Below are 23,919 nucleotides of genomic sequence, written 5' to 3'. Positions count from 1 at the left end.
ATCACCCTCTTTCATTCTGATCAGATGGTAGGCTCCCCTCAAGTTTATTTTAGTGTATATTTGTGCGTTTTTGACTTGGTCCAATAAAGCAGAAATAAGAGGGAGTGGGTAACGATTTATTTTTTGTAATCTTGTTTATTGCGCTGTAGTCTATACACGTTCTTAGATCACCCTCCTTCTTTGGCACGAAAAATAGGTGCAAAGACACCGGGGATTTGGAAGGCCGGATGAAGCCGTCCCCCAGATACTTATCTAAGTATTCCTTTAGGTGCTCATGTTCCTTTTCGGTTAACGCATAGACTCGACTGCAGGGTAGGTTGGCACCGGGCTCCAGCTTGATTGTATAGTCATAGCCTCGTTGAGGAGGTAGTTGTTCGGCCTCTTTCTCGCTGAAAACGTCCTCGAAGTTTTGATATTCTGGAGGTATTTCCTGCGGATTGCTGACACACACTGAACACCCCATCAAGCACAACAAATGAGATGGATTACTCTCATGGTTCTTTTCTTTTCTTTTCTTCCCACACAATTTTCCTTGCAATAATCTGGATTCATTACAATTGTTCTGGTACTCCAATTGATTACAAAGTAAAAATGGCCGCTGAAGAGGAGCTCTAGGTAAGAGCTCCGGGATTAGGGATCGCCAAAGCACGGAATAAATCCCGGAAAACCCCACTGCGACCCAGGACCTACGAAAAGTTTTGGAAACAGAACTTAGAAGAAAAGAAGACAAGAAAGCGCCATACCGTTACGGGAAACTGGACTGTCTCTCGTCATCTGACTCCAGGGCTGGGATCTGTGGCGGAATCGGAGGACCCCAGGCAAGGACTGCACTGGGCGACACGTGGGAGCCATCGGCAGCGCAGGCGGAGAGTTGATGTCTCCCTGAGCGGCGCGAGTCGGGTCCGGTCCGGGAGAAGGCTAAGGCTGCTTCGGCTGCATCACCGGGACTGCGGACTGGGACCGAACGCCGCGATTGAGGAAGTGCCGGGCGAATCAAGGTATGGTCACTCTCACTCTACGCCGTGGCCACCCCGCGGCCACCCCCCCCGCCCGCCCCCGCCCCCACCCCGACTACCGCAGAGGAGAAGACTCGGGGCATTGTAAACAAATAAGCGAAGAGTAAGAAAGTCGTCAGTCCGCCCCGCCTGATCTTAAAATGGCGGCCAGCGCGGACATGTAGTTCGCGGGAGAACAAGTGACACGAGGGATTAGGGCGCAAACACCCTCACCCTCTTGATCCGCTGATGTGCATGAAAGAAGAGCATAGAAATTAAATGGGCAGGAAAACAGGACATTGATATTCGACTATTTGCTACCCCGTCTGAACCTAAAATGGCGGCCATCGTGGACAATTAGGGAGCTTTCACAACAGGGACACGTAGATTCAGGGTGAAACATCCTTATCCTTCCAGCGCTAGCCCTGCCCCCTACTACCTGCCGGCGGAGAGAATATAAGGGCAATATAGAGATACTCGAAACATCGAGTAGACAAGATCCCCCCCGCCTGACCTCAAAATGGCGTACATCGAGGACAAGAAGCTCGAACCGACAACATGGGCTAATATCTTTTAAGGGATCTGGATACCGTAGCTACATCTAAGAAGTCGATAGGGCAGAAAGAAGGTTTCTACCCCCTACTGAAGACTGAATCTAACCTACAAAGGATGGTCGTACTATAGCCAGCCACACAAACAAGACAGTAAGTAGACATGCCCAGCCTGACACAAAATGGTGGCGGCGGCTGACATCGCCGAGGGACACAAGTACGCTTAACAAGCACAGCTGGCTGAGAATAGCAAGACCCTTGATAAATACATACCACCGGTCATCAACGAGGGAAAGATGGATGATAAAAACTTAGAAGCCGCAGGCAAAAATGCACGTAGCATAAAAATACCCATCGTATCTATCCAAAACTGCAGCCAAGAAGAAATTTAAGCACAACCTGTTGAGGAAAAACCCTGACACTTTGATTTCAGATCCCTCGTTTAACATAAACAAAGGCATAATAGTCAATGATCTGATATTTTTCACCAGAAAAACAGCTAAATGGCGCACTGCCTTGATAGAGAAACTCAACATAAAAAATATTAAAAATATTCCACATGGCACAAAACTATTGAGCACTCCATCACCTAGACTAAGAGCAAACCTCTGTATCACGTTATGCAAGAACGGAATAGTGCTTATACAAGCATCCAATGACGATTTAGAGAAATGTGACAATATATTCCCTTCGCTTAAAAAATGGGTAGACAACCCAAGAGACCAACGACAACAACAACATACTCTGACCGCAAAAGAAGATAGACTAGAAGCCACCCACACTAACAGCACATGCATCCCATGGCCTATGCATACACAAGAACCACACCCCCGAACATCACAAGAGGAAACAGACATCACACTATCCAGAGAACCACAGCAATCTCAACACCTAACGCCACTATGTGACGCAACTGAGACAGGAGAAAGCCGGGATAGTGAGGGTTCAGATAGCACAGAAACACTGGGTCTACTTGCAATCACCGTGCCGGCACAGGCACAGATCGAAGAAAAAGTGTGGCCACGACAAACAATGACACCAGCAAATCTATCGAAGGGTGAAGATAAAATGATTGAAGAGAATATAGAGAGAAGAGATTCCTCAATAATACCAGAGAATACTAGGACACTACAAGCAAGTAGGGAAGAATCGAGGAACTCTACGACACTACAAGCAAGCGGGGAAGAACCAACGAGGTTCCCACCAGAGATGCCCCCACCTAACAACAGGGCATTAAAGAGAAGTACAACACCAAATGATATGGAAGATACCAACCCGCCAGCACTCTCTGTATATACTACAAAAAAACTAGCCAGGAACTCACCAAACGCGCCTCTCGACCACCCAAAATATGAAGATAAAAACGAGAGAGTGTACACTGTTAATACTGCAGATCAAACCAGGACAGACACCAGAGGAATACAGACACAAATTGACAATATGGCACGTGACATCCAAAACACGTTGAAGACAATAGCAAAGATACTAGAAATCACAGCAGGCACACAATCTAAAGTTGAACGCATCCAAGAATTAATGCTGAAAACACCAGGAAATAAGAAGGAAAGGACCGGGCCACTAATAGATCGGCAAAATAGACCAGACAGAAACCTTAAGTACATATCAGAAGAAGAAACACTTGCATTGCTAAAAACATACGAGCCGACAGAATGCGATGGGGGAGAGAAAATCCAAATAGTACCAATTGACACGAATAGAACAGCGAAGCATAAGATAACGAAACCAAACCTTAACAACCTACAACAAGTCCAGCTATCCACCAACGTGAGTGAAAGGGACCAGAGCAATACAAATAAACATCTGAAATGCCTACTGCTCAACTGCCGATCCGCAGTAAAACACTCGTCTAACATCGCTGTATTGATCATTAACATGGAAATTGACCTAGCAATCCTAACAGAAACATGGCCGTCGGAATCATCGTCTCCCTGCATGGATCTGCTAGTGCCCCGACACTACAACATAGTGAGACTAGATAGACCAAAGAAGATAGGTGGTGGAATAGCCTGCATCCACCGATCAGACATAGAAATCAAACAAATTCAATCTGATCCGCCAGAATCTTGCGAATATCTAGGGCTTAATATAAAATCAATAGACAATGAAAGATGTACTCTACACGCCTTGTATCACCCCCCCATGAAAGAATGAAACCTTCACAGACCAGCTAATGGAGATTATAACGGATAACAATAACACGCACTCTAACGACATATTCTTGGGCGACTTCAACTTGCACTGGGAAGACAAGAAAGACAAACAGATCATCACTCTAAAAGACTTCCTAACTGAGCTAAATGTTTCCCAAGCTTGCACACAACCAACACATACAAAAGGAGCAACGCTAGACTGGATATTATCAAGGAACAAGAACATATTGGTCCAGTCCGTTATGCCATGCGACTGGTCGGATCACCATATCATCATCTTCCTAATTCCAACACTGGAAAGGAGAAAGACAGCACAGTCTGTTAAACGTAAAAAGTGGTCACGGGATACGAAGGAGCAAATGTGGAGCGATTAGTGGAGGAATGTGAGAAAGACCTGAAGCCACCTAACAGCCTGAGGAATGTGAATGAGCTAACAGAGCACTACACTACAACAGTAGCAAAAATAGTTAACACCACCATGCCACTAAAAATGAAAAGAGTCTCTGAAAAGGACAAGAACCCATGGTTTAACGAGTCATTGAACGAGGATAGAAGGAAACTAAGAATGGCCGAAAGAAAATGGAGAGAACACCCGGCAACACCAGAACTTAAATCACTGAGAAAAATCAGAAACGAATACAACAAAAAGATCCTTAGATCCAAAAAAGAATATATTAGATCAGAATTGGACAACGCCAAAAACAGACCACGGAAACTATTTGAAATTTTAAAACAGCAATCCAACAAACTAGCAAAATCGGCCCAAGAAACCACCAAAACCCAGCTAAGCTGTGAAGAATTCTCAGAGTTCTTCACTGAGAAGTCCAACAAGCTGGAAATAGAGCTCAAAACGGCAGCAGACAATCTGCACAAACAACCACTCAGTCTGACCATTACCACACCGACACTCAACCACAATGAAGCAAAAAACAAAGCACACTGGGATACCTTCGAGCTATATAACCAGACCATCATAGCCGAAACACTAACGGAAATCAAACCGAATAACCACTATAATGACCCACTCCCTGCCAAATGTCTACAAAAAATAAACCACACCCACAAAGCCCTTCATTACAGAACACCTAGATACTTGGCCCAGAAGATCGAGCTGTCTGGAGGAGGAAGGCTGGTAAGGAACGCCAATCTGCTAATGCTGAAACCACCCATGTTCAGGAAAAAGAAAACGTACAACAGAGCTTTCACAGGGGCAGCCCCCAGAATATGGAACTCGCTCCCGCCAAATATCAGAAAAATTACAAACACAACAACTTTCAAACGAGAAACTATGATCTTCCTAATGAGTAAGTTCCGGACATAATGAAGACACCACGAGAACTGGAGGTGATTGAGTCCCGGAACCGGGATGAAGAATACACTGTTTAAGAACAATGCAGAACATTCTGGACAGGAATACAGACTATCCCTTACAAATCGTAGTATATATATGCCAGGATATTTATTCGGTCTATACCTCCGAATCCCAGCGGGAAAGACTTATTATATAGCTCTACACTTATCTACCTCACTCAATATATTAAGTTGTAATGTTATGTTAAGTGAATTAAGCCTCGACACTTCTACCTCACTCAATATATTATGAGGCAATGTCTATGTTATGTAAGTACATTACCACAGAACAGCACTATGTATTCTAGGTTTTTCCTTTGCTATACCTCGACGAACACCTAACCTAGCTCATGACAATGGGAAACATTTACTATATAACTCGACACTTATCTACCACTCACTATAATATTGTAATACTATGTTATGTGAATTAAGCCACTCGACACTGATCTACCTCACTATGATATGATATGATAATGTTATGTTATGTTAATCACATATCGACAGAATGTATAGTTGTCTGTGAAGCGCTCTGATACCCAAGGGTCACGTTCGCGCTATATAAAACTCTCTAAATAAAAATAAATAAAAAATTGGGTGGTTGAATTCTGTTAACCACGGTAGCCCTAAGATGAGTTGAAATTAGGGTGCATCTATCAAATTAAATTGGATGAATTCATGTCCGTCGTTGTAAATCATCTGTAAAGGTTCGGTGTGGCTCACAATAGGCCCAGACGAGAGATTTGTGCCGTCCACTGCTCTCACAGGTTCACTTTTAGTTTTTGTGATAGCTCTTAATCCAACCTTCGCTGCGAACTTGAGATCACAAAAGTTTCCAGTAGCACCAGAATCCACCGTTACAGACACATTATTTTGGATTACTTCTCGAAACTTAATCACCATAGACAGAATCAAATGGGGCGAAGAGGACTGGAGAGTATTTGCAAGCTGGTAGTCTCTTGGAGTTGATTCTTGATTAGCATCCACCGGTCCAACTGCTCCTACTGGTGGTGCTGCAAGTTTTCCTTCCGCTTGAACAAGGTCTTCGAATTCTTTGGGCAATTCCTCACAAAATGGCCATTCGAACCGCAATTCATACTCAGATTTCCAGACCTTCTGTTTTCCTTTTCTTCTTTAGTTAATGGACCTCTAATGGTTCCAATTTGCATCGGTTCAGAACTTGGTTGCCCCGCCGTTGTTCCGTTACACTCAGTTCGAACTCTATCGAACCTAAGCACGGTTGGCTTGAATTATTTTCTTTTTTCACCTTTTCTCTCTCCTTGACGGAAATACATTTCTAGCACTAAATCTACTAGTTCAGAGATCTCTGTTGGTCGGTTAGGTATCTGGGCTAGCACATCTTTCAATTTGTCTCATAGTCCACGATAAAAGACTGCTGCTCGTTTACTTTCGGGCCAATTGGTCTCTACCACCAACTTATTAAATTGTGCTAAATAGGCGACTAAGTCTCGGTTGCCGTGTCGTAGTCCTAGTAATTCGTTGTCCACTGCTTGCAATATCCTTCTCCTGTCGAATATTCGAAGGAATTCTTTCTTAAACGCATCATAGTTTTGCAGGATTGGATCGTCTCTGGACACCAAGGGCATCGACCACGATGCTGCGTCACCACTTAAATATGACAGTGCAAACACCACTTTAGATTGCGCATCAGGGAAAATAGAAGGGCGACACATAAAGTGAAGGAAACATTGTGTGAGGAATATTTGAGCCTTTTGGGGATCTCCACTAAATCGCTCGGGAGGGCCAAAGTAATAACTGGGGATAGAGAATGTATAACTTGTGTTGTTAATCTATTTAAACCGTCAGCAGAAGCTCCTAAATTTACTCTTCCCGCACTAAATGGTTGTCCCACTCTTTGAGCCAGTTCAGCTGTTTCTTTACGGGATTTTACTACTTCCTGTTTTAGGTTATCAGCTCTTTTTGTATGACCTCTAAAATGGAACCCAAGGTTTGTAGGTTAATTCCTTCCGCCTTCTCGCTCAGGTGCTGTTTATATATGTGGGCACTTCACTCTGTTAGAGACTAAAAGTGAACTCTTACCATGACTTGCACGGGAGCTGGATGTTGCTTTTTTCACGACTCCACCTTAAGAATACTTGGGGTCAACTGTAGATACTTAACCCTCAAGGACTCTAAGAAGGGGAAGGGGGGAATTGGATAAAATAATAAACTAGAAGAGACTGCTCAGGATCTATTATACTGCTTCTCTTGTCTTTCTCTGTTGAAAGGTTGAAGCCTTGAAATCCTAATGCACCAAAAGAAATAAATAGTTACTTCTGCTCCTACGCTCGCTAAGCTCTATTCTTACTTATAGATTCTGTTTATTCTTACCTAATTTCTCCTGAGACTAGTCCTAATCTTCTCTTGGTATATCTTCGTAGTTTTTAACAGACCTTACTTCCCGAGATTTTATACCTGCAATTACACATAGGGTAGGTTCTATCTTCTCCTGTTTTCTGTTATTCTCTCTTTCTATCTTTTTCTTCTTTTGCGCTTACCTTCTCTAGAAATTGGCCTCTCTCCTATAAGAATTCTTCTTTCTAAATCTCCTGTTTACGTAGGTTCTACTAGTTGCACTTCATTGTTATCCTAACTTCTTCTTTTTCTTTCAGGACTTTTCGTTTTCTCCAAATGAGGTTCTATGGAGACTGACTGGTAAGTATTATGTACTCCTTCTAGATGTATCTGCAAGTTCCTTAGGTATTTAAAACATAGTCTGACACAGTCTTAATATTTCATGCACTCGACTTCTCAAAAGCGCAGGAATGACTTATCTGTATTTTTCTTTCTCTTCTCTCTCTCCAGCTCTGTAGACGCCAAACGAACACCAACTTCTAAACTTTTCAGTGGATGCGAGGTACCTTAGTTCTCTGGACGTTCGCTTCAATGAAATACTGTGGTACAAACTTTTACTGGAAATTGGGATTGAGTTAAAAAACCTGGGTGAAGTGGAAGGAAAGGTCCGACTTCTAATTCGGACTAAAAGGGAAAACATGACGCAAAGGGGGAGAAAGGAGAAGGGGCAAGGTCGGGAGCTGCTGCGAAACACTGCTGTCTCTCCCATTTCCTCAGGTGAAGTGCGCATTCGTTTTACAGCGTGCCTCACCTAAGGACTGACAGCTGTGGAGAAAATCAACAACTAGACTGCCAACTCGTCTCGCGCATCGGCGGCCATCTTAAGTCCGCAATCTCCAGCAAGGACTCCGTGTTGAATTTTTGACTTGGGACCGGCAGATCTTAGTTCTCAGAGCACACACAACATGTGTGTGTCCAGTAGCATTGTTGGGAGGTCTGACACCAAAACATTTCTTGATAGGCAATGTTAATGTTGCCTCACTACTGGAAGCCCCCGGGTGTCTACTTTTCAGAAATGTGTGGGCTTGGTAGGTTTCCTTAGATGGCCAGTGAGCACGGGGCCAAAAACCCAGGTCACCCCCCTTGTAAAAGCAGGTGGTTTTGAGATAGGCAATTTTGATGTCGCCTTACTATGTTTTGGGCCCTTGCCTGTCGCGGGTACTTACGCCTCCCACACAAGTGAGGCACCATTTTTATCGGGAGACCTGGGGGAATGCTGGGTGGTAGGAAATTTGTGTGAGCCCATTGATGCCACACTTTCCCACATGAAAATATGTGAAAAGATAGATTTTTTCAGCTACAATTGAGGTTTGCAAGGGATTCTGGGTAAGGAAACGTTGGGGGATCCACGAAAGCCATACCTCCTGGATGCCCCCGGGTGTCTACTTTCCAGAAATGTGTGGGTTTGGTAGGTTTCCCTAGGTGCCGGCAGAGCTAGGGTTCACAAACTACAGCTAGGCACTTTGCCAGAAAAGGGTCACTGTGAAATTGAGGTGCAACCACGTTGCTTTTTGCGCCGTTTCCTGTCGCAGGCACTAGGCCGAACCACACAAATGGGGTACCATATTTCTCGGACGATTTTGGGGTATGCAAGGTGGAAGTAAATTTGTGGATACACGCAGATTCCAGAACTTTCCACCACAGAAATGTGGAGAAAATGTGGGTTTTCTTTACAATTTTTAAGGTGTGCCAGGTTTTCTGGGTAACGGAACCTGGTGGGAGGCAGTCAAGTCACCCCATCCTGGATTTCCCTGGGTGTCTAATTTAAAAAAATGTATAGGTTTGCTATGTTTCCCTAGGTGCCGACAGAGCTAGGGTTAAAAAACTACAGCTAGGCACTTTGCAAAAAAAGGGTCCTTTTTCACTGCGAAATTGAGGTGCGACCACGTTGTGTTTTGCGACGTTTCCTGTCGCAGGTACTAGGCCAGTCAACACAGGTCAGGTACCATTTTTCTCAGAAGTCTTTGGGGAATGCGGGGTGGGTGGAAATTCGTGGATCCACGCAGATTCCAGAACTTTCCACCACAGAAATGTGGGGAATGTGTGTTGTACAGATAGACAGATAGAGTGAGGGAGATAGATAGATAGATAGATAGATAGATAGATAGATAGATAGATAGATAGATAGGTAGATAGAGGGCGATAGATAGATAGATAGATAGATAGATAGATAGATAGATAGATAGATAGATAGATAGATAGAGTGCGATACATAGATAGATAGAGGGCGATAGATAGAGGGCGATAGATAGATAGATAGATAGATAGATAGATAGATAGATAGATAGATAGATAGATAGATAGATAGATAGATAGATAGATAGATAAAGTGAGGGCAACAGAGAGATAAATAGAGTGAGGATAATAGATAGATCGATAGAGTGAGGGCGATAGCTAGAGTGAGGGCAATAGATAGATCGATAGAGTGAGGGCGATAGATAAATCGATAGATAGAGTGAGGGCGATAGATAGATCGATAGATAGAGTGAGGGCGATAGTTAGATTGATCGATAAAGTGAGGGCGATAGATAGATAGAGTGAGGGAGATAGATAGATAGATAGACAGATAGATAGATAGATAGATAGATAGATAGATAGATAGATAGATAGATAGATAGATAGATAGATAGATAGATAGATAGATAGATAGATAGATAGATAGAATGAGGTAGATAGATAAGATAGACAGATAGATAGATAGAGGGCGATAGATAGATATATAGAGGGCGATAGATAGATAGAGGGTGATACATAGATAGATAGATAGATAGATAGATAGATAGATAGATAGATAGATAGATAGATAGATAGATAGATAGATAGATAGATAGATAGATAGAGTGAGTGAGGGCGACAGAGAGGTACATAGAGTGAGGGCGATAGAGTGAGGGCAATAGATAGAACGATAGAGGGAGGGCGATAGATAGAGTGAGGGTGATAGATAGATCGATAGAGTGAGGGCGATAGAGTCAGGGCGGTAGATAGAGTGAGGGCGATAGATAGATCGATAGAGTGAGGGCAATAGATAGAGTGAGGGCGTTAGGGGATTGCGTTCCAGAATTCTGGTATGAAATTGAGGAGACTGCTGACTGCACAAGTGTCACAACCTAAGGGGTTTCCTTTTCTAAAAACCAAGCCCAACTGTTTAAATGACTAATTGGTAAAGTTTAATGCAGTAACTTGGATTAAAATGTAATTGCGTGTGAGTAGCAGGAGCCTAACATTATCCCCTGGTCCTATTGTGCAGGTTGCGAAGAAATAGGGCGAGACTATTTTAGTTTATCCTATTTTGTTTGCAGCTATCCCAAAACAAAATTTGTATTGTGAATGTAAATAAAAGCGTATTTGTTGCAATACAATTTGAACTTTGGTTTAAAAAAATGTTGTTTTTATGCAGTCTAGTGTAGCTGTGTAAATAAATCCTACTGTATTCGCATTTGTTTTGGAGAAAAAAGGAACCTGCTGTAATGTGAAACATTTCCATGTTCCCTACAGCTGCGAAATGAAACCAGGACCAGCTAATTGAGTGGGGATAAGGCTTATTGTAAAGATCCTAATCTTTTCGTCTGCAGCATCTGTCAGATGCAAATCAGTAACTTCAAAAACTAAACGGGCCGGCGGGTTACCCGCTGCTCCACTTGAGCGCATACAGTTTAATCAACAGGACTCGCGTCTCAGACTGCTTGACTCAGTCTGGCTGTAAATCAGGTTTATGCCTTCGGAAGATGTTCCGTGAATTCCACTGGTTGAGCAGGCAAAGTCGGAAGGGAATTTATGGGAGTGTGGGTTTTGCAACCTTGACGAGCTTACCGTCTGTTTAAATTTTATTTATGATGGAGAAATGTCAGCGTTTTTACGGTTGAATTCAAGCTGGCGGTCAGCTGCTAATTGCTAACTTGAAGCTGGCTTTTTGCTTCTGACAGTGAAGGGCGTTTTTATGAGATCGCTTAAATGTGCTTTGAGATGACCTGCCTTAAGTAGTAATCTGTGCCTTGCCCCTTCGTTGTATAGCCCAAAATTGTTGGGGGGGGGTCTGTAGGGTGTGCACGAATTGTGGTTGAGGAGAGAAAGAAGTACCCACTATTATTGTCCCCGTACCGTGTGTATTAGCTACAGAACCTTGTGCTAAATCTGATTACAAACAATATCACCTGTGCCTAGTAGAAATTCAAATAAACTTTTATGAATATTTGGCCTGAAGGAATTACTGTATACGTGTTTTCCACGCAGGATAATTGCCTTGATAATGCTAGAAAATAAGCACCAGATGCACATCCTGTTTGATTAAGTTCCAGATGTGACAGAAATGTATTTTAAATACTTACCTGCTGGTGACACCATCGGTGACCCGGAAACGCTTACATCATGCCGGTAAATAGTGTATTTAGCTGAACTGAACTGAACTGAATTGAATCGCAATGAAATGAATGAATTACATAAAATCATTGGAAATGGAAGCTCCCTTTTGGAACTTTCATGGAGGGAAAGCAGTTCTAAAAACTGTTTACTGATTTGCATGCGTGGAAATTTCTGGTCACATCTTACTATCAAAAACATGCTTTTTGCAGCATGAGTGGTATCACATGACCCAATTTGAGAAAGAAATTAGGAATGAGAAAATGGAGTGATAATGGGAACTGCAAGCAAAATTGAGGAGAGAAGAAAGAAGGGGAATGAGTGAGAAGACTTGAAGAGATTAGGCAATCATAAGAGCGATGGGGAGGGGACTTTGGAGAGGAGAACATGGGAAATGCGCTGCACTGAATTAAGAAAGAATATTTGACAAAAAGAAGCTAAGAAAAGGCAAGAAATACGGAAATTAAAGAAGGATGAAGAAAGAGGGGGAGCTAGATGGTTGTAAGAAAGAACAAGGAAGAGAAGAACGTGAGATGTGGGGGACAAAGGGACAGCGGAAAACAAGCTCTCGGCATTGCTGTCGCGGCGGGGTGGATGGGGAGCGGCAGCCTTTGAAGTCTGATGCCGAGGCACAGACAAATGGAGGTGCTCGATGTGCACGCGGGGGGGGGGCCGGGGAGCGGCAGCCTTTGAAGTCTGATGCGAGGCACAGACAAATGGTTGTGTGAAGTGGGTGGCGATGGCATGCACGCGCATAGCTCACATGAACTGTACGCGATCCGCAAGTTTGATAGAGTTTATGAACTGCCTACTATAATCTCACCTATCTATCCCTGCGGGATATAATAGTCGAGACCTAAAAAGCCATTGCAAATTGCTACTCAGTTTTTGACTCTGGGTTTGTCTGCTTCTTGGTGAACCTACAAGTCCTATATATCCCCACAACTAGGAAGGTCCAGCGGATTTAACGGTATATTGCTTTCAAAGAGCGTCATAATTATAAGAAGTTACAGGTGAATACATTGACACAAAAGGCTGTTTTTTTCAACTTATTTTAAATGTTTCCAATATTAAACTGTTAGTTTCTATAAAGAAACATTGATGGATCTACACAAATGACCCCTTTCTGAATTCAGAATGTTGTCTACTTTTCTAAAATGTATAGCTTTCCAGGATCCATTATTGCTTTCATGCTCATTTTTACCATAAACTGGAAGGAGGTTGAAAGCACTAAAAATAGCAAAAATAGGCTATGTCCCAGAAAAATGCTAAACCTGTGTAAAAAAATGTTGGTTCTCTGACAAAAGACTGTCATTCCCTAAAAGCTGGGAAAATTTTGATTTCAGCCCCACAAACCCTTTTTTGATAACATTTGTAGGGAAAACCCTAGAGGCTTTCATTTGTAGCCCGTTTTTCTCATTTTTCTGACATAAACAAAATAGTTACTGTATTTTGGCTAATTTCTGGGACCCCTCCAAGGGACTCCACAAACCCTGGGTACCTTTAGAATTCCCATGATGTTGGAAGAAAAGGACACAAAATTGGCGTGGATACCTTATGTGGTCAAAAGGTTACAGGGGTCTAAGGGCACACTACCCCAAATAGCCAAAAAAAGGCTTAGCACAGGAGGGGAAAAGGCCTAGCTGCGAAGGGGTTAAAGCCTCTACATACAGCTGAAGATTAGTGCCTAGCTCTAATCAAAAAATGATTTCATTTAAATACAGGTCCTCATATAAAGGCAATCATTTTACTTGGGATGTGGGCAGTGCCTTCACCACCCCAGCCTGCCCATCAAATATTTACTTGGCCACCGAGCAGGTGGCTTATTTTTGCCAAATGTGTTCCCACTGACATGATTGGAGTATCTTTGAGAAAAAGTTCCAGTACTGGACTTTCCATCATGCCGTGTTTGAATGATGTTTTGGGTTGCATTTTTCAGTTTTTTTGGTGTGAAAGGATTAATGATCAGTCTCCCTGATGAGCAGGGAGTTTTTTTAGTGGTGCATGGAGACATTGCTAATTTTCGTCTGCCCGATAGCTCCATGTTGTGATCTTGGGAAAGGGAAAGGATATGTCACCTTAAATAAGGAGGCTCTTCGTGCACCTTGTTAGCAGGGTGTATTGCAGTATATAGGGTTATTCATACAGAGGAACAAGCTGTGGTTCTGCAGGCGAAATCACAGCACCTACTGCACCATGAAATGAGACTGAGGATCCAAGAGGCTAGCGAATGGATCATCTGCTGTTTGATGGCAGATGTCCTGTTACCGCCAACCTCTACTATTTTTAATAGATTTTTTTTCCAAACTTTATTTATTACATTTAAGTTTTTTGTCAAAACCCACATTTTGCACTCTTGTTTCATCGTTATTTGTGTTACATACATTATGTATCTGACTTGTGCTGCTGCTAGCTTCCGCGATACTGTTACCGCCAACCTTAAGACCTTTTATGTTGGTGGTCTAGCCATTTTATATTTTTAGTAAAGAATGTGAACAGCTACATAAGTACAATATATGTGAGTGAGATTTACAACCATAAATACATGGAATTCCACAGAGAGAAAGGATTTGAAACCAAAAGCTGTGAGCTTAATGTACTACTGAAAGAGTCTTCTATTGAAGGTTCTTACATTTTCACAGTCCTTATGCATAGACATTAGAATTTTATATGGAGCATGATTTTTGTACTGTTGGCAGGATTATTCCTAGGAAAAATGAGCATTAAAACTATGCATCAGAGATCATAAAATAAGTCTTGATACATTTGGAAAACCAGCACAGAAATTGCATATCACCGGCTTGACCATGCAGTAAATTGCTCTAAATGTTAGCTGTAACAGCATGAATGAACATCAGATCTATACAGTGATGTCTTCCAAAGGATAGGGCATCCAGGCACTAAAGAACACAAAGAAAGGAGAAAAGTAAGGACACTATGAGCCAGAGAAAGAATACGTTTTCAGGAGTTTCCAAATGACAAGTTATTTTCCAGATAGTTCATTGATGGAGGAAGCCTATTCTATCTACTGGAAAAGACCACTGTAAAGACATGGCCTCATGATCATGCACGTTTGATTTTTGCAAAGCCAACGGTTTGGTCTTCGTTGAGTGCCACCATAAAAAATAAACAGCCCTCCCTATTTCACCAAACTTGCACTTCACCAAGTAAGGAAAATGCATATAGCAAACTCTCCACTACAAGGGAAGGATCAGATTCAGTCTTACAATAACTGCGTGAGAAAAACACCTACAGGGACCCACAACCTAGCAGCAAACTATCTACATTAGGCTGAAAAGAGTATTATCTCTACAATATTATCAGTCAATTTTTCAAACTATAATTTTGATCTGGTGACCACGGTATTTCCAGTCTAATTTCTAATAAACATAACTCCAGCTTTTCAATTGACGAAAATGTCTTCAATACTTTTGCCTATGGAAAGAAGAATCTAATGTGGTCTAGAACCTCATGTAATAATCATGGTTCTAGCTATCAAAAATCTTTATGATGGATCTCAAGAAAGTGACAGCCTATCAGTGCCAGAGATTCCACAGAGATCTCCCAAGTAGAGCTCTGTCTGCTGATGATCATAGCTTGTCAGCATCCTTGAAAGCCCTCTATGTTCACAAAGATTGATGCTTTTCAGATCTGGACCAAAAGCTTAGGAACCCACATCTTTCAGGCATGAAGGCTTTTTATTATCACCGTGCTGCTTAACCACTTGGATGCTAAGGTCCATGATAATCTTCCATGTAATTTCCATTGAAATCAATGGAAACTCCATGACGAGCTGAGCTCGTCATGAGCGTCGAAGGGGTTAAGAACTTAAGTCCAGTTTTCTCAGATTAGTGCACTGTAGGAGCCGCCTGCACACGCAAACACCCAGCCACTGTGTCAGTTTCTTGGTCGCTTTCTCAATAAATGGCATGATTGGACTGCTTATCAATATTTTGGAGAAGTAACAAGTAGGTCAGATCTATGAATGGTTCCCACAGCTAGCTGCATTTTACAAAGACATTGACCACAGAAACGTCACATTTACTGAAGTTCCAGTGGCGTAATGCCCTACTCTATACCTACAAAGTGGCGTTAAGCCACTTTTTGTGGCTTAATGCCGCTTTTAATATGGTACCCTTTCACACAGGTATCTGCATAAAAGGGGAGAGCAATGGGTGTTTCTGTGGGCATTCCACCACAACACCAGATTTACAAGGGTCTGTAAATCTGAGGCATACCAAAAACTAACGCCATACAAGAGCAGGCTTTAGAATGGCAAAATGAGGAGAAATACTTTTAGATATCCTGGTTTTTGCTTTTTTATGTCTCCTGCACACAGAATGAGCAAAACACCATGAATGACAGGTTAAGTGCAGGAAGGTGTCCCTTTCTACACATAAATTATCACTAAATATTGACGATTTGCTACTTCTATGTGTGCTGCAGAATGCAGCACACATAGAAGTAACAAATCACCATTATTGATTGTTTATGTGCTCTTCCTGGACATAAACAATCAGTGCAATGCAGGCACTCTTGCACTATACTGCAAGGGTGCCTGTGTTGGCACTAGGGAGCTAATTTTAGCACCAGTGCTAGGGAAAACACGGGGGTGTCGTTGTAAATATGGTGCATCCCTGTATTTTGGAAATGTCGAAGTAAAGCGCTGCCAAATTTGACGCAGCTCCCCACTACGCCATTTCATTGCACATATGACCCTTAATTTGCAATCATTTCTGAAGGTGTGTTCTCTGGGGGCTCCCTTACTATTTTCAAACCCCATCTAAACACTGCTTTCCTTGTTGTGCGCACTATGTGAATTTATTACAAAGTCATACTGCAAACTAGGCTTTGTTTTAATCACTGCTTACACATACTGTTTCCGCACATTTAATGTAATGTAATTCACCAGAATAATTCACAAAATTGTACCTGATCACAAACATGGAGTGCAAATATTATGCACATAATTCCAGTGGAGGGATACACGCCATGGTTTTCCATCCAGTTGAAGTGAACATAATTCATGAATGTGGGATTAAAGATTGCTATCTGCAAAAAAAAGAGCCATAAATCTATAATGATATATAAATATATATTACATTTTAAGTCAGGTTACCTTAAAAGAAACACACACAGACATTGTATGTGATATGGTCTATATAGCTAAAATGATGACTGTGGAGGCAGAACTGTTTTGTGGTACCAAACTGTGTGATTTCTGAGGTTGTGGAGAATAATGAACTAAGCTAAGAATCAGGTTGAACTTTTTGTAGCACAACATATTTAATAACCTCCTGCGACCTTCAGTCTTGAGAGGAATTTATTATTTTTAGCCCAGGAGAAGGATACAAATTACATTGATAAATCATTTTTATTTGGATATGCTATTATCTATGGTGCCACTGCCGGCTCCCATGATCTTGTAAAGTAATTTCATTCGCTGTCTACTGCTGAAACACTGGAGGGTCAGTGCATAGGCAGTGCAAAGTATTTTTTGTAAGTTAACAGGATTGAACAGAGAAATAAACAGCCCTGCTGAGGTGTTGCAGGTAATGAGTATCGTTATATAAAAATGAATACAATTCCACTGTAGCAGAAGAGAACAAAATACTTTGGACTGTTCGAAAATTCAAAAAGTATACAAAAAACAGTTTCGCAGTACTATATGAAATTAAATACTAAAGAGAAGTAGGTTCAAATGCAAAATTATTTAGCAACACACACACACACTGGTGGCCCCTTATCCCGCCACCAGCATTTGTACTCAAATATGCTAGTTCTGAAGTCAAATTAGTAATTTAACAAAGCAAATTCGTTAGTAAATGAGTTTGCTTGGTTTTGTCATTTCTATTGGTTTTTAGTTTTTAAGGCACATTTTCGAGTCTTTATTTTTGCAGTCGTTTTTTTAGGGGTCTTTGGTTTCTCATGGCAATCCTTTCGTAATCAGCAGTAAGACAAAATGATTACTTGTAGGTGTTTTTGATACCACATAATTTTTAACATAAACATTGTATAGAGCAATCATATGGATAGATAATGAGGTAGGATTAGAGTTGAAGAGATGAGAACGTGTAACTCTTAAATGTTTACATGTTAGAAGAGGCTTCTGGGGGCTTAGCCGCAGGCGCGGTGGTCACAAGGTTGGCCTTCAGACCGAAGAAGATGAGATTGAGGTCAGTTTTGAAAGCTTCTTTCATAAACCTATGTGCCATGTACCGTAGGCTGAATGCGGTATTTGTCCTCTATTGTTATGCAGTGTATTTCACACATAACAAGAATTCTAGTGTATACACACTGAACATTTGTAAATTGCACTTGTTATTTGTTCTGCTTCGACCGATCTCTGTTATATGGAATGTTCTTGCTTCTATCTAATGTCATTTGTATAGAAAATTCAGAGATTTGCAAAACTGTGTTTAAAAGTGCATGTATCAAGAACAAACAAAATGTGAATTTGAATTAGTAAAAAGTGTATTTGTATATGTGATGTATAATAAACGGGCTTCAGTTAAAGAAGACATTAAAAAGAAACATGTAGGAAGGCTGCATCTAGTAATAGTAGTAGAATACTGTTTTTTCAGTTGCCATGAACCATCAAAGTGTACATACAATAATACAATAAAATATGCTTAAAAAATAAATAAGTTTATAAATAGGATTGCTCATGCTCAAGTCAGTTTAAAAATTTTTCCCTATCCATGTAAGGTATAAAATCTCAATGATGCACTTCAATTGACTTGGGTTCCGCACTCTGTTTGTGAGTCTAGTAAATGATTTTTAAACAGTATTTCATATGATTCGTTGGTGCATAAAATGGTAATCCTACTGAGCTATTAGGATTGGTATAATATTGATTAGAAATATGAATCCTGTGTCACAAGATACATTCCATCCATGCACTCCTTTTTAACTTTTCCTTAATGATTCAAAAAGTCTTTTTTCATGCTTTTACATTCCATTTATTGGTAACGAAGATTTTCATAGTATCATTCTTTTTATGAATATTTCACTTCATATTCCATGATTTTATTTTGCCCAATGCATTTCAAGCATATAGCCCTTCATCAGGGGCCTTCTTTTATATCTGAAAACAGTTTCATATGTCATTATTGGTACCATCATATAACACAAAAAAATATACATCAATATCATTCCTTGTTGTATACATATCAATTTATCATAATCATTGAATATGAAGTGAAATATTCATAAAAAGAATGATACTATGAAAATCTTCGTTACCAATAAATGGAATGTAAAAGCATGAAAAAAGAATTTTTGAAACATTAAGGAAAAGTTAAAAAGGAGTGCATGGATGGAATGTATCTTGTGACACAGGATTCATATTTCTAATCAATAAAATCTCAATGAGCACACATTTAATTCCTCCAAATGATCAATTGATACAGAATTAATTTAAGAACTGAATACAAATAATGTGATTGTCAAGGGATTGAAAACCTCTGCAATTTTTTTTAAAAACATTCTAAATATGCAAATATATAATCCAGTGAGTGTGATTGTAAAAAATGTGTATACAGTGTGTTTCAACATGTTATCTCCTTTAGAATTTTACTACGCCTATGCCAAAAAGTTTGCAAACATTTGCTGACAGCAAAACTAATAGCCGGTGTTGGGTCCCTTTTTCAAATTCTATGGGTCACTAAATATCTTGACAAGCCCAAGGACTGACATATTGGTTAAATCCATTTACGACGAGGCCCAAGGTTTGCTGAACAAAAAAACAATATGAGCATCTCTAGTATCCTGAGAAACGTTTGGTCTCTATAAATAAAATCATGTTCTAATTGATACTTAATAAGGATAATCAAATAATCCAATAGAAAAGCAAAATGGCATGATGCCATTTGTTTGAGAAATTGGTTTAATAAAAGTAATAAGAAATGGTCATCACGCCCCAATATACATTCATGTAGAAATACCTTGTCTTTGCGAACGTTGATTTTACGTGGAACTCTAGCATACGTTCTGTAAAAAACATAAAGAGGGCTTATTACATTTCTTATATACAGTACAAACATCTAACAACTCTACCCCAATATAAAAACATCAACATCACCCATATTATATACAGACTACAAATTCAAACTGCAAATTATTTGTCTGTTTCTGTCACCACCAAGTTTCATTTAGACTCATGCTGTTGATAAAACATCTCCGCTGCTTACAGTAGAGAAGTGTTGACTTCAGTTGGCCTTAAAAGTAAGAAATTGTTGCTCCTAAAATGTCTAGAACCACTGTTAGAAATTGGGTTATTGGTTCATGGATGTGAAACCCTACTCATGCAACAACCACAATCCTTGTCAAAGTGAACGACAAAATTCACTAAGTTACCATGTGTGTAAATCTCTGGTAGCTTGGCACAAAAGCAGTCAGTTCCAACTTGTTAACTACTGTTAAGTATTTATTTTGCACTTAAAAAGTAATAATGGGAAAACACAACACCAGAAAAATGCCACACCAATTTTGCAAAATGTAGTAAATAACAAGATACCAAAATGAATTAAATCCAATCAATAGAACCAGAGTTATAAATGTTTAAAGTTTTTAATGAAAACTAGTGCCTAAAAGATCAAAGTGTCAACCTCCGGTATCTAATGGTACAAGCCGGGGCAGAGTCAAAAGACTGACCAGGATGGATTGTGGTATGGATACACAAGGTGGTTTGGCCTGGTCTCGACTTACCTTCGGACTTAGAAGAAATTCTGTGAAAAATTCTAGAGGAACGTAGAGTTCACCAAGACAAGGCAGCAAGTGGTGTCTGAGGAGGTGTTGTAGTTGCCAGGGAGTGCTAGACAATGCTTGGGGAAAAATAGCACCCAACGAGATGCTGGGTTCTGAGGCTGAGGAGTGCATCATAATCAATGGGGAGACTGTAGTTGTAGAGCCTAGTGAAATTTTTTACCTTTGGACTTAAGACAACTTTTTGGGAAAAGGGCTCAACAAGGTTGGATATCGTTGCTCAGAGGTCCATCTGATCAGGATTTGCTGCAGGGGAGATGCACCTTGGAGGGATTGGCAGGCAGGTAGGTCCTGGTTTTCTGTTAGTTCCTGTTAGACCTGTCTGCCTTTGGGTAGTCCCTCCTATTAATTATTTATTTTGTCCCCTTTTTGCCCCTCATTCCCTTTCTATCTTTTTGTGTCCACTGGACTATTTTTATGGAGTTGGCCTGGGGGATAGATGCTCTTTGGCCCTCATAGTTTTTCACCTCAGGCCTAGGTGCCTTTTCTGACTGGGATTCACCCAGATCAACAAAATGGTGGATATTAACTGCTACAACTGTCAACTCTGGAACTGGGCCCATAGGATAGAATAGGCAGCTTCCAGAACCTTCTGGCTGGTTCTGGACCTTAGGAGCTAAGGGTATAAATAGGACACCTGTAGGGTGACCATTTTGTCATTCAGAGAGAGTCAGCTGGAGTACAGGCGGTAGCATAAGGCGGGGGTAGGATATCCGGAGGGTTGACTTCCTATTTAAGGGTTGCTTCCTTACTGCTTCACCACCCTTCTTCCCTTGTAGCTTCTGACCTGGCCCTGCCTCGGTGGGCTCCTGATGACCCTGGACATCTGACCCAACCAAAACCTAGCATAAGGATAGGAGTGGTCGAGGGAGACTGATCCGGAAGATAGATCTGTCCGTTGTCCAGTGAGGGAGTCTTGATAGAGACTTTGAGAGTAATTATTTGGAAAGAAGAAAGGACCGAAGCTGAGAAGCCTAGTTCTTTACCCTTTCCTTGGGTACACTGCTTCAAACCAAGGCCCTACTTGTGTCACCGGCATACTACTAACCCCTCCCCCCTTTTCCGTACCTGCTGTAGAGACTGCCAAGCTGAGAGTAGCGGTACACCCGGGAGTGTAGGCTGGGGCGGTACCAGCGGGTAGTGTGGCCGTGAGGTGGGGAGTGGCCATCAAGCTGCCTGGGCCGGTGAAAGAAGTGTAGAGACACTGTGAGGTAGAAGTGTGTCCCAAGCTGCGCTGGCTCGGCGGAGCGAACGCTCGTCCCAGAAGAGGGGCAGAGCGACGACAGGAGATCTGCCGGAACTGAACAGGCTCAGTCCTAGAGCCACTAGTCTTCGGCGCCTGGTGCCACTGATCCCTGGCGCTTGCCCTGAAGTGCCGCTTCCCTCAGTGAGGCGGAGGCAGCGCGCGGTGAGGATGCGAGTGTGGCGCGAACGCCGAATCTCCTCAGTCCGTGAAGCCTTCCCACAGCGCCGGCCCGGTTCCCGAGTGGCTGGTTCTGTGGGCGAGGTTTGGCTGAGGACTGACAGGAACCTACAGGTACCGTTGGTACTCCACAGCGGTTCGAAACTTTGGCCCCAGTGGCCCAACACCTGAAGTAAGGAGTGAGCTGGGGGTTTCTAAGAGCGGGGATCTACCGAGCTGGGGTCCCAAAAGGGTAGTCCCTTTCCTATTTCCTGACTGGAGGAGTGTATAATTAATTCGGGAAACCTTTGAGACTCTTGCAAGTGCCTTGATACCCTAAGTACATGAAGGTTTTGAACGACTGAGTTGATGCTTAAACCTTTCATTCTAGTGGTGGAGGAGGAAGACTTCGAGAGAGTCGCTCTGATCAATAACTGTTGATCCTTTGTGCAGCCGGAACGTTATCTTTAAACCCTTCTCTAGGAATCCAGAGAATGCTTGAACTCTTATAGCGGACTAACTCTATTCCTTGAGAGCCCTTGCACTTGTCCTTATTTATATTGACCGAAAAGTAATTGATTGTATCTAACTTTGAGTAGGGTGTTGATCCGATATTTGATGTGAAATGTATCCGTTTGAACTAAAGATCTAAAGCCAAAGCAGAGTATATTATTTTTATAAACCAGTCAATATTTTTCCACAAAAAGATTGGTGTAGTGTCATTTTTGTGTGGAAGTGCATTAAGTTACTGCATGGTGGTGCGCAACCTTTACACTTGTGCTTCTGGAAATTGACTGTCTTACCCTAGGCCAGGCTACCTTACGTGACTTGGCAAAACTAGGTCCAACATATTGGTGTCTAGCGGTGGGATGAAAACTGTGGTTGCGACTAATCTGGAGTAACTAAGTGTAATCCACTAACCTACACCTGGAGTTTTCTCCTGGCGGACTTCCTAATTTTTTTACTTTAGCTTTTTCCAAATTTATTCCTGGTGGTGGGGTGGAGTTAGCTTCAGGTTGCCCCTGCAACTCTATTCTTTTTGTGTGCTTGACCTTGAATTGCCTTTAGCAAAATGGAATTTGCACTGGAAGAACTGGACACTTATTCTGTGGCCCAGTTAAAAGACTTCTGTCAACAAATGGGAGTGTTCTTTAAGCGTGGTGCCAAGAAGGGGGAACTCCAGACCAGTTTGAGGGCTTGGGTGGAAGCACATGGAGAAGGGAAGGAGGAGGAGGATGAGGGGACAGACCGGGACACGGTCATAGGGGTAGAGGGATTGTTCCATCCAGAGGTGGGAAACCTACTCCCCGAACCAATGACCTCCTCTAGGAGGGGCAGTAGTGTCTCCGGGGGAAGCTTGACCGAAGCGGAGCTCACAGACAGGAGGGAAAAAAGGAAGCTGAAGTGGGAGTTAGCCAGGTTAGAACAGGAGAAGGAGGAACAGAGGATGACTCATGAGCTTAGATTAAAAGAGCTAGAACTCAAGGCTCTACAGTTAGGACTCGCCAACTCTCCAAATGGTGGCAGCGAAACCAGAGAACCAACCAGGGAGTCCAGACCCTACCTGCCTAAGGATATAATTGCCAGCTATAGTTAGGGGGATGACATAGCCAAGTGGCTGGCTGCCTATGAGGTCTCCTTAAGAGCCCATGGGATCCAGGAGAAACACTGGGGGGGTGGGTTGTACAAGTACATGCTTCCTACTGGTAGGGACACCTTGTTAGCCTTAGAACCGGAGGAGCAGACAAACTACCCCACCATGAAGTTAGCATTGATCAGAAAGTTTGGGCTAACCCCGGAGAAGTATCGCCAAAAGTTCAGGCGGAGCCACAAGTTAAGCACCCAGAACTGGGTGGATTTCCTGGATTATGCAAGGAAGGCATTGGAGGGCTGGGTACAGGGCAGTGAGGTGAAGGATTATGAGGGGTTGTATGATCTTTTTCTCAAAGAGC

The 23,919-nt window shown here is 42.0% G+C and overlaps 1 protein-coding gene across 3 annotated transcripts in view; it reads right to left on the bottom strand.

Annotated features, from left to right (window-relative positions):
- The window catches only part of LOC144828504 (CMP-N-acetylneuraminate-beta-galactosamide-alpha-2,3-sialyltransferase 1-like), a 381,510-nt gene that overhangs the window by 15,865 nt on the left and 341,726 nt on the right, over nucleotides 1-23,919 (bottom strand). For all 3 annotated transcript variants that reach the window (XM_078686730.1, XM_078686731.1, XM_078686729.1), the window contains 2 exons: nucleotides 19,746-19,791; nucleotides 16,732-16,851 (listed from right to left, as the gene is read on the bottom strand). In XM_078686730.1, the coding sequence (XP_078542856.1) occupies nucleotides 16,732-16,851; nucleotides 19,746-19,791 (166 nt within the window). The remainder of the gene's footprint in view (nucleotides 1-16,731; nucleotides 16,852-19,745; nucleotides 19,792-23,919) is intronic.

The sequence above is a fragment of the Lissotriton helveticus genome, chromosome 4_1 (genome assembly GCF_964261635.1).
Source record: "Lissotriton helveticus chromosome 4_1, aLisHel1.1, whole genome shotgun sequence".
Taxonomy (NCBI): Eukaryota; Metazoa; Chordata; class Amphibia; order Caudata; family Salamandridae; genus Lissotriton; species Lissotriton helveticus.
Note: the sequence above shows the minus strand (reverse complement) of the source record. Positions and strands in the feature narration are given on the sequence as shown.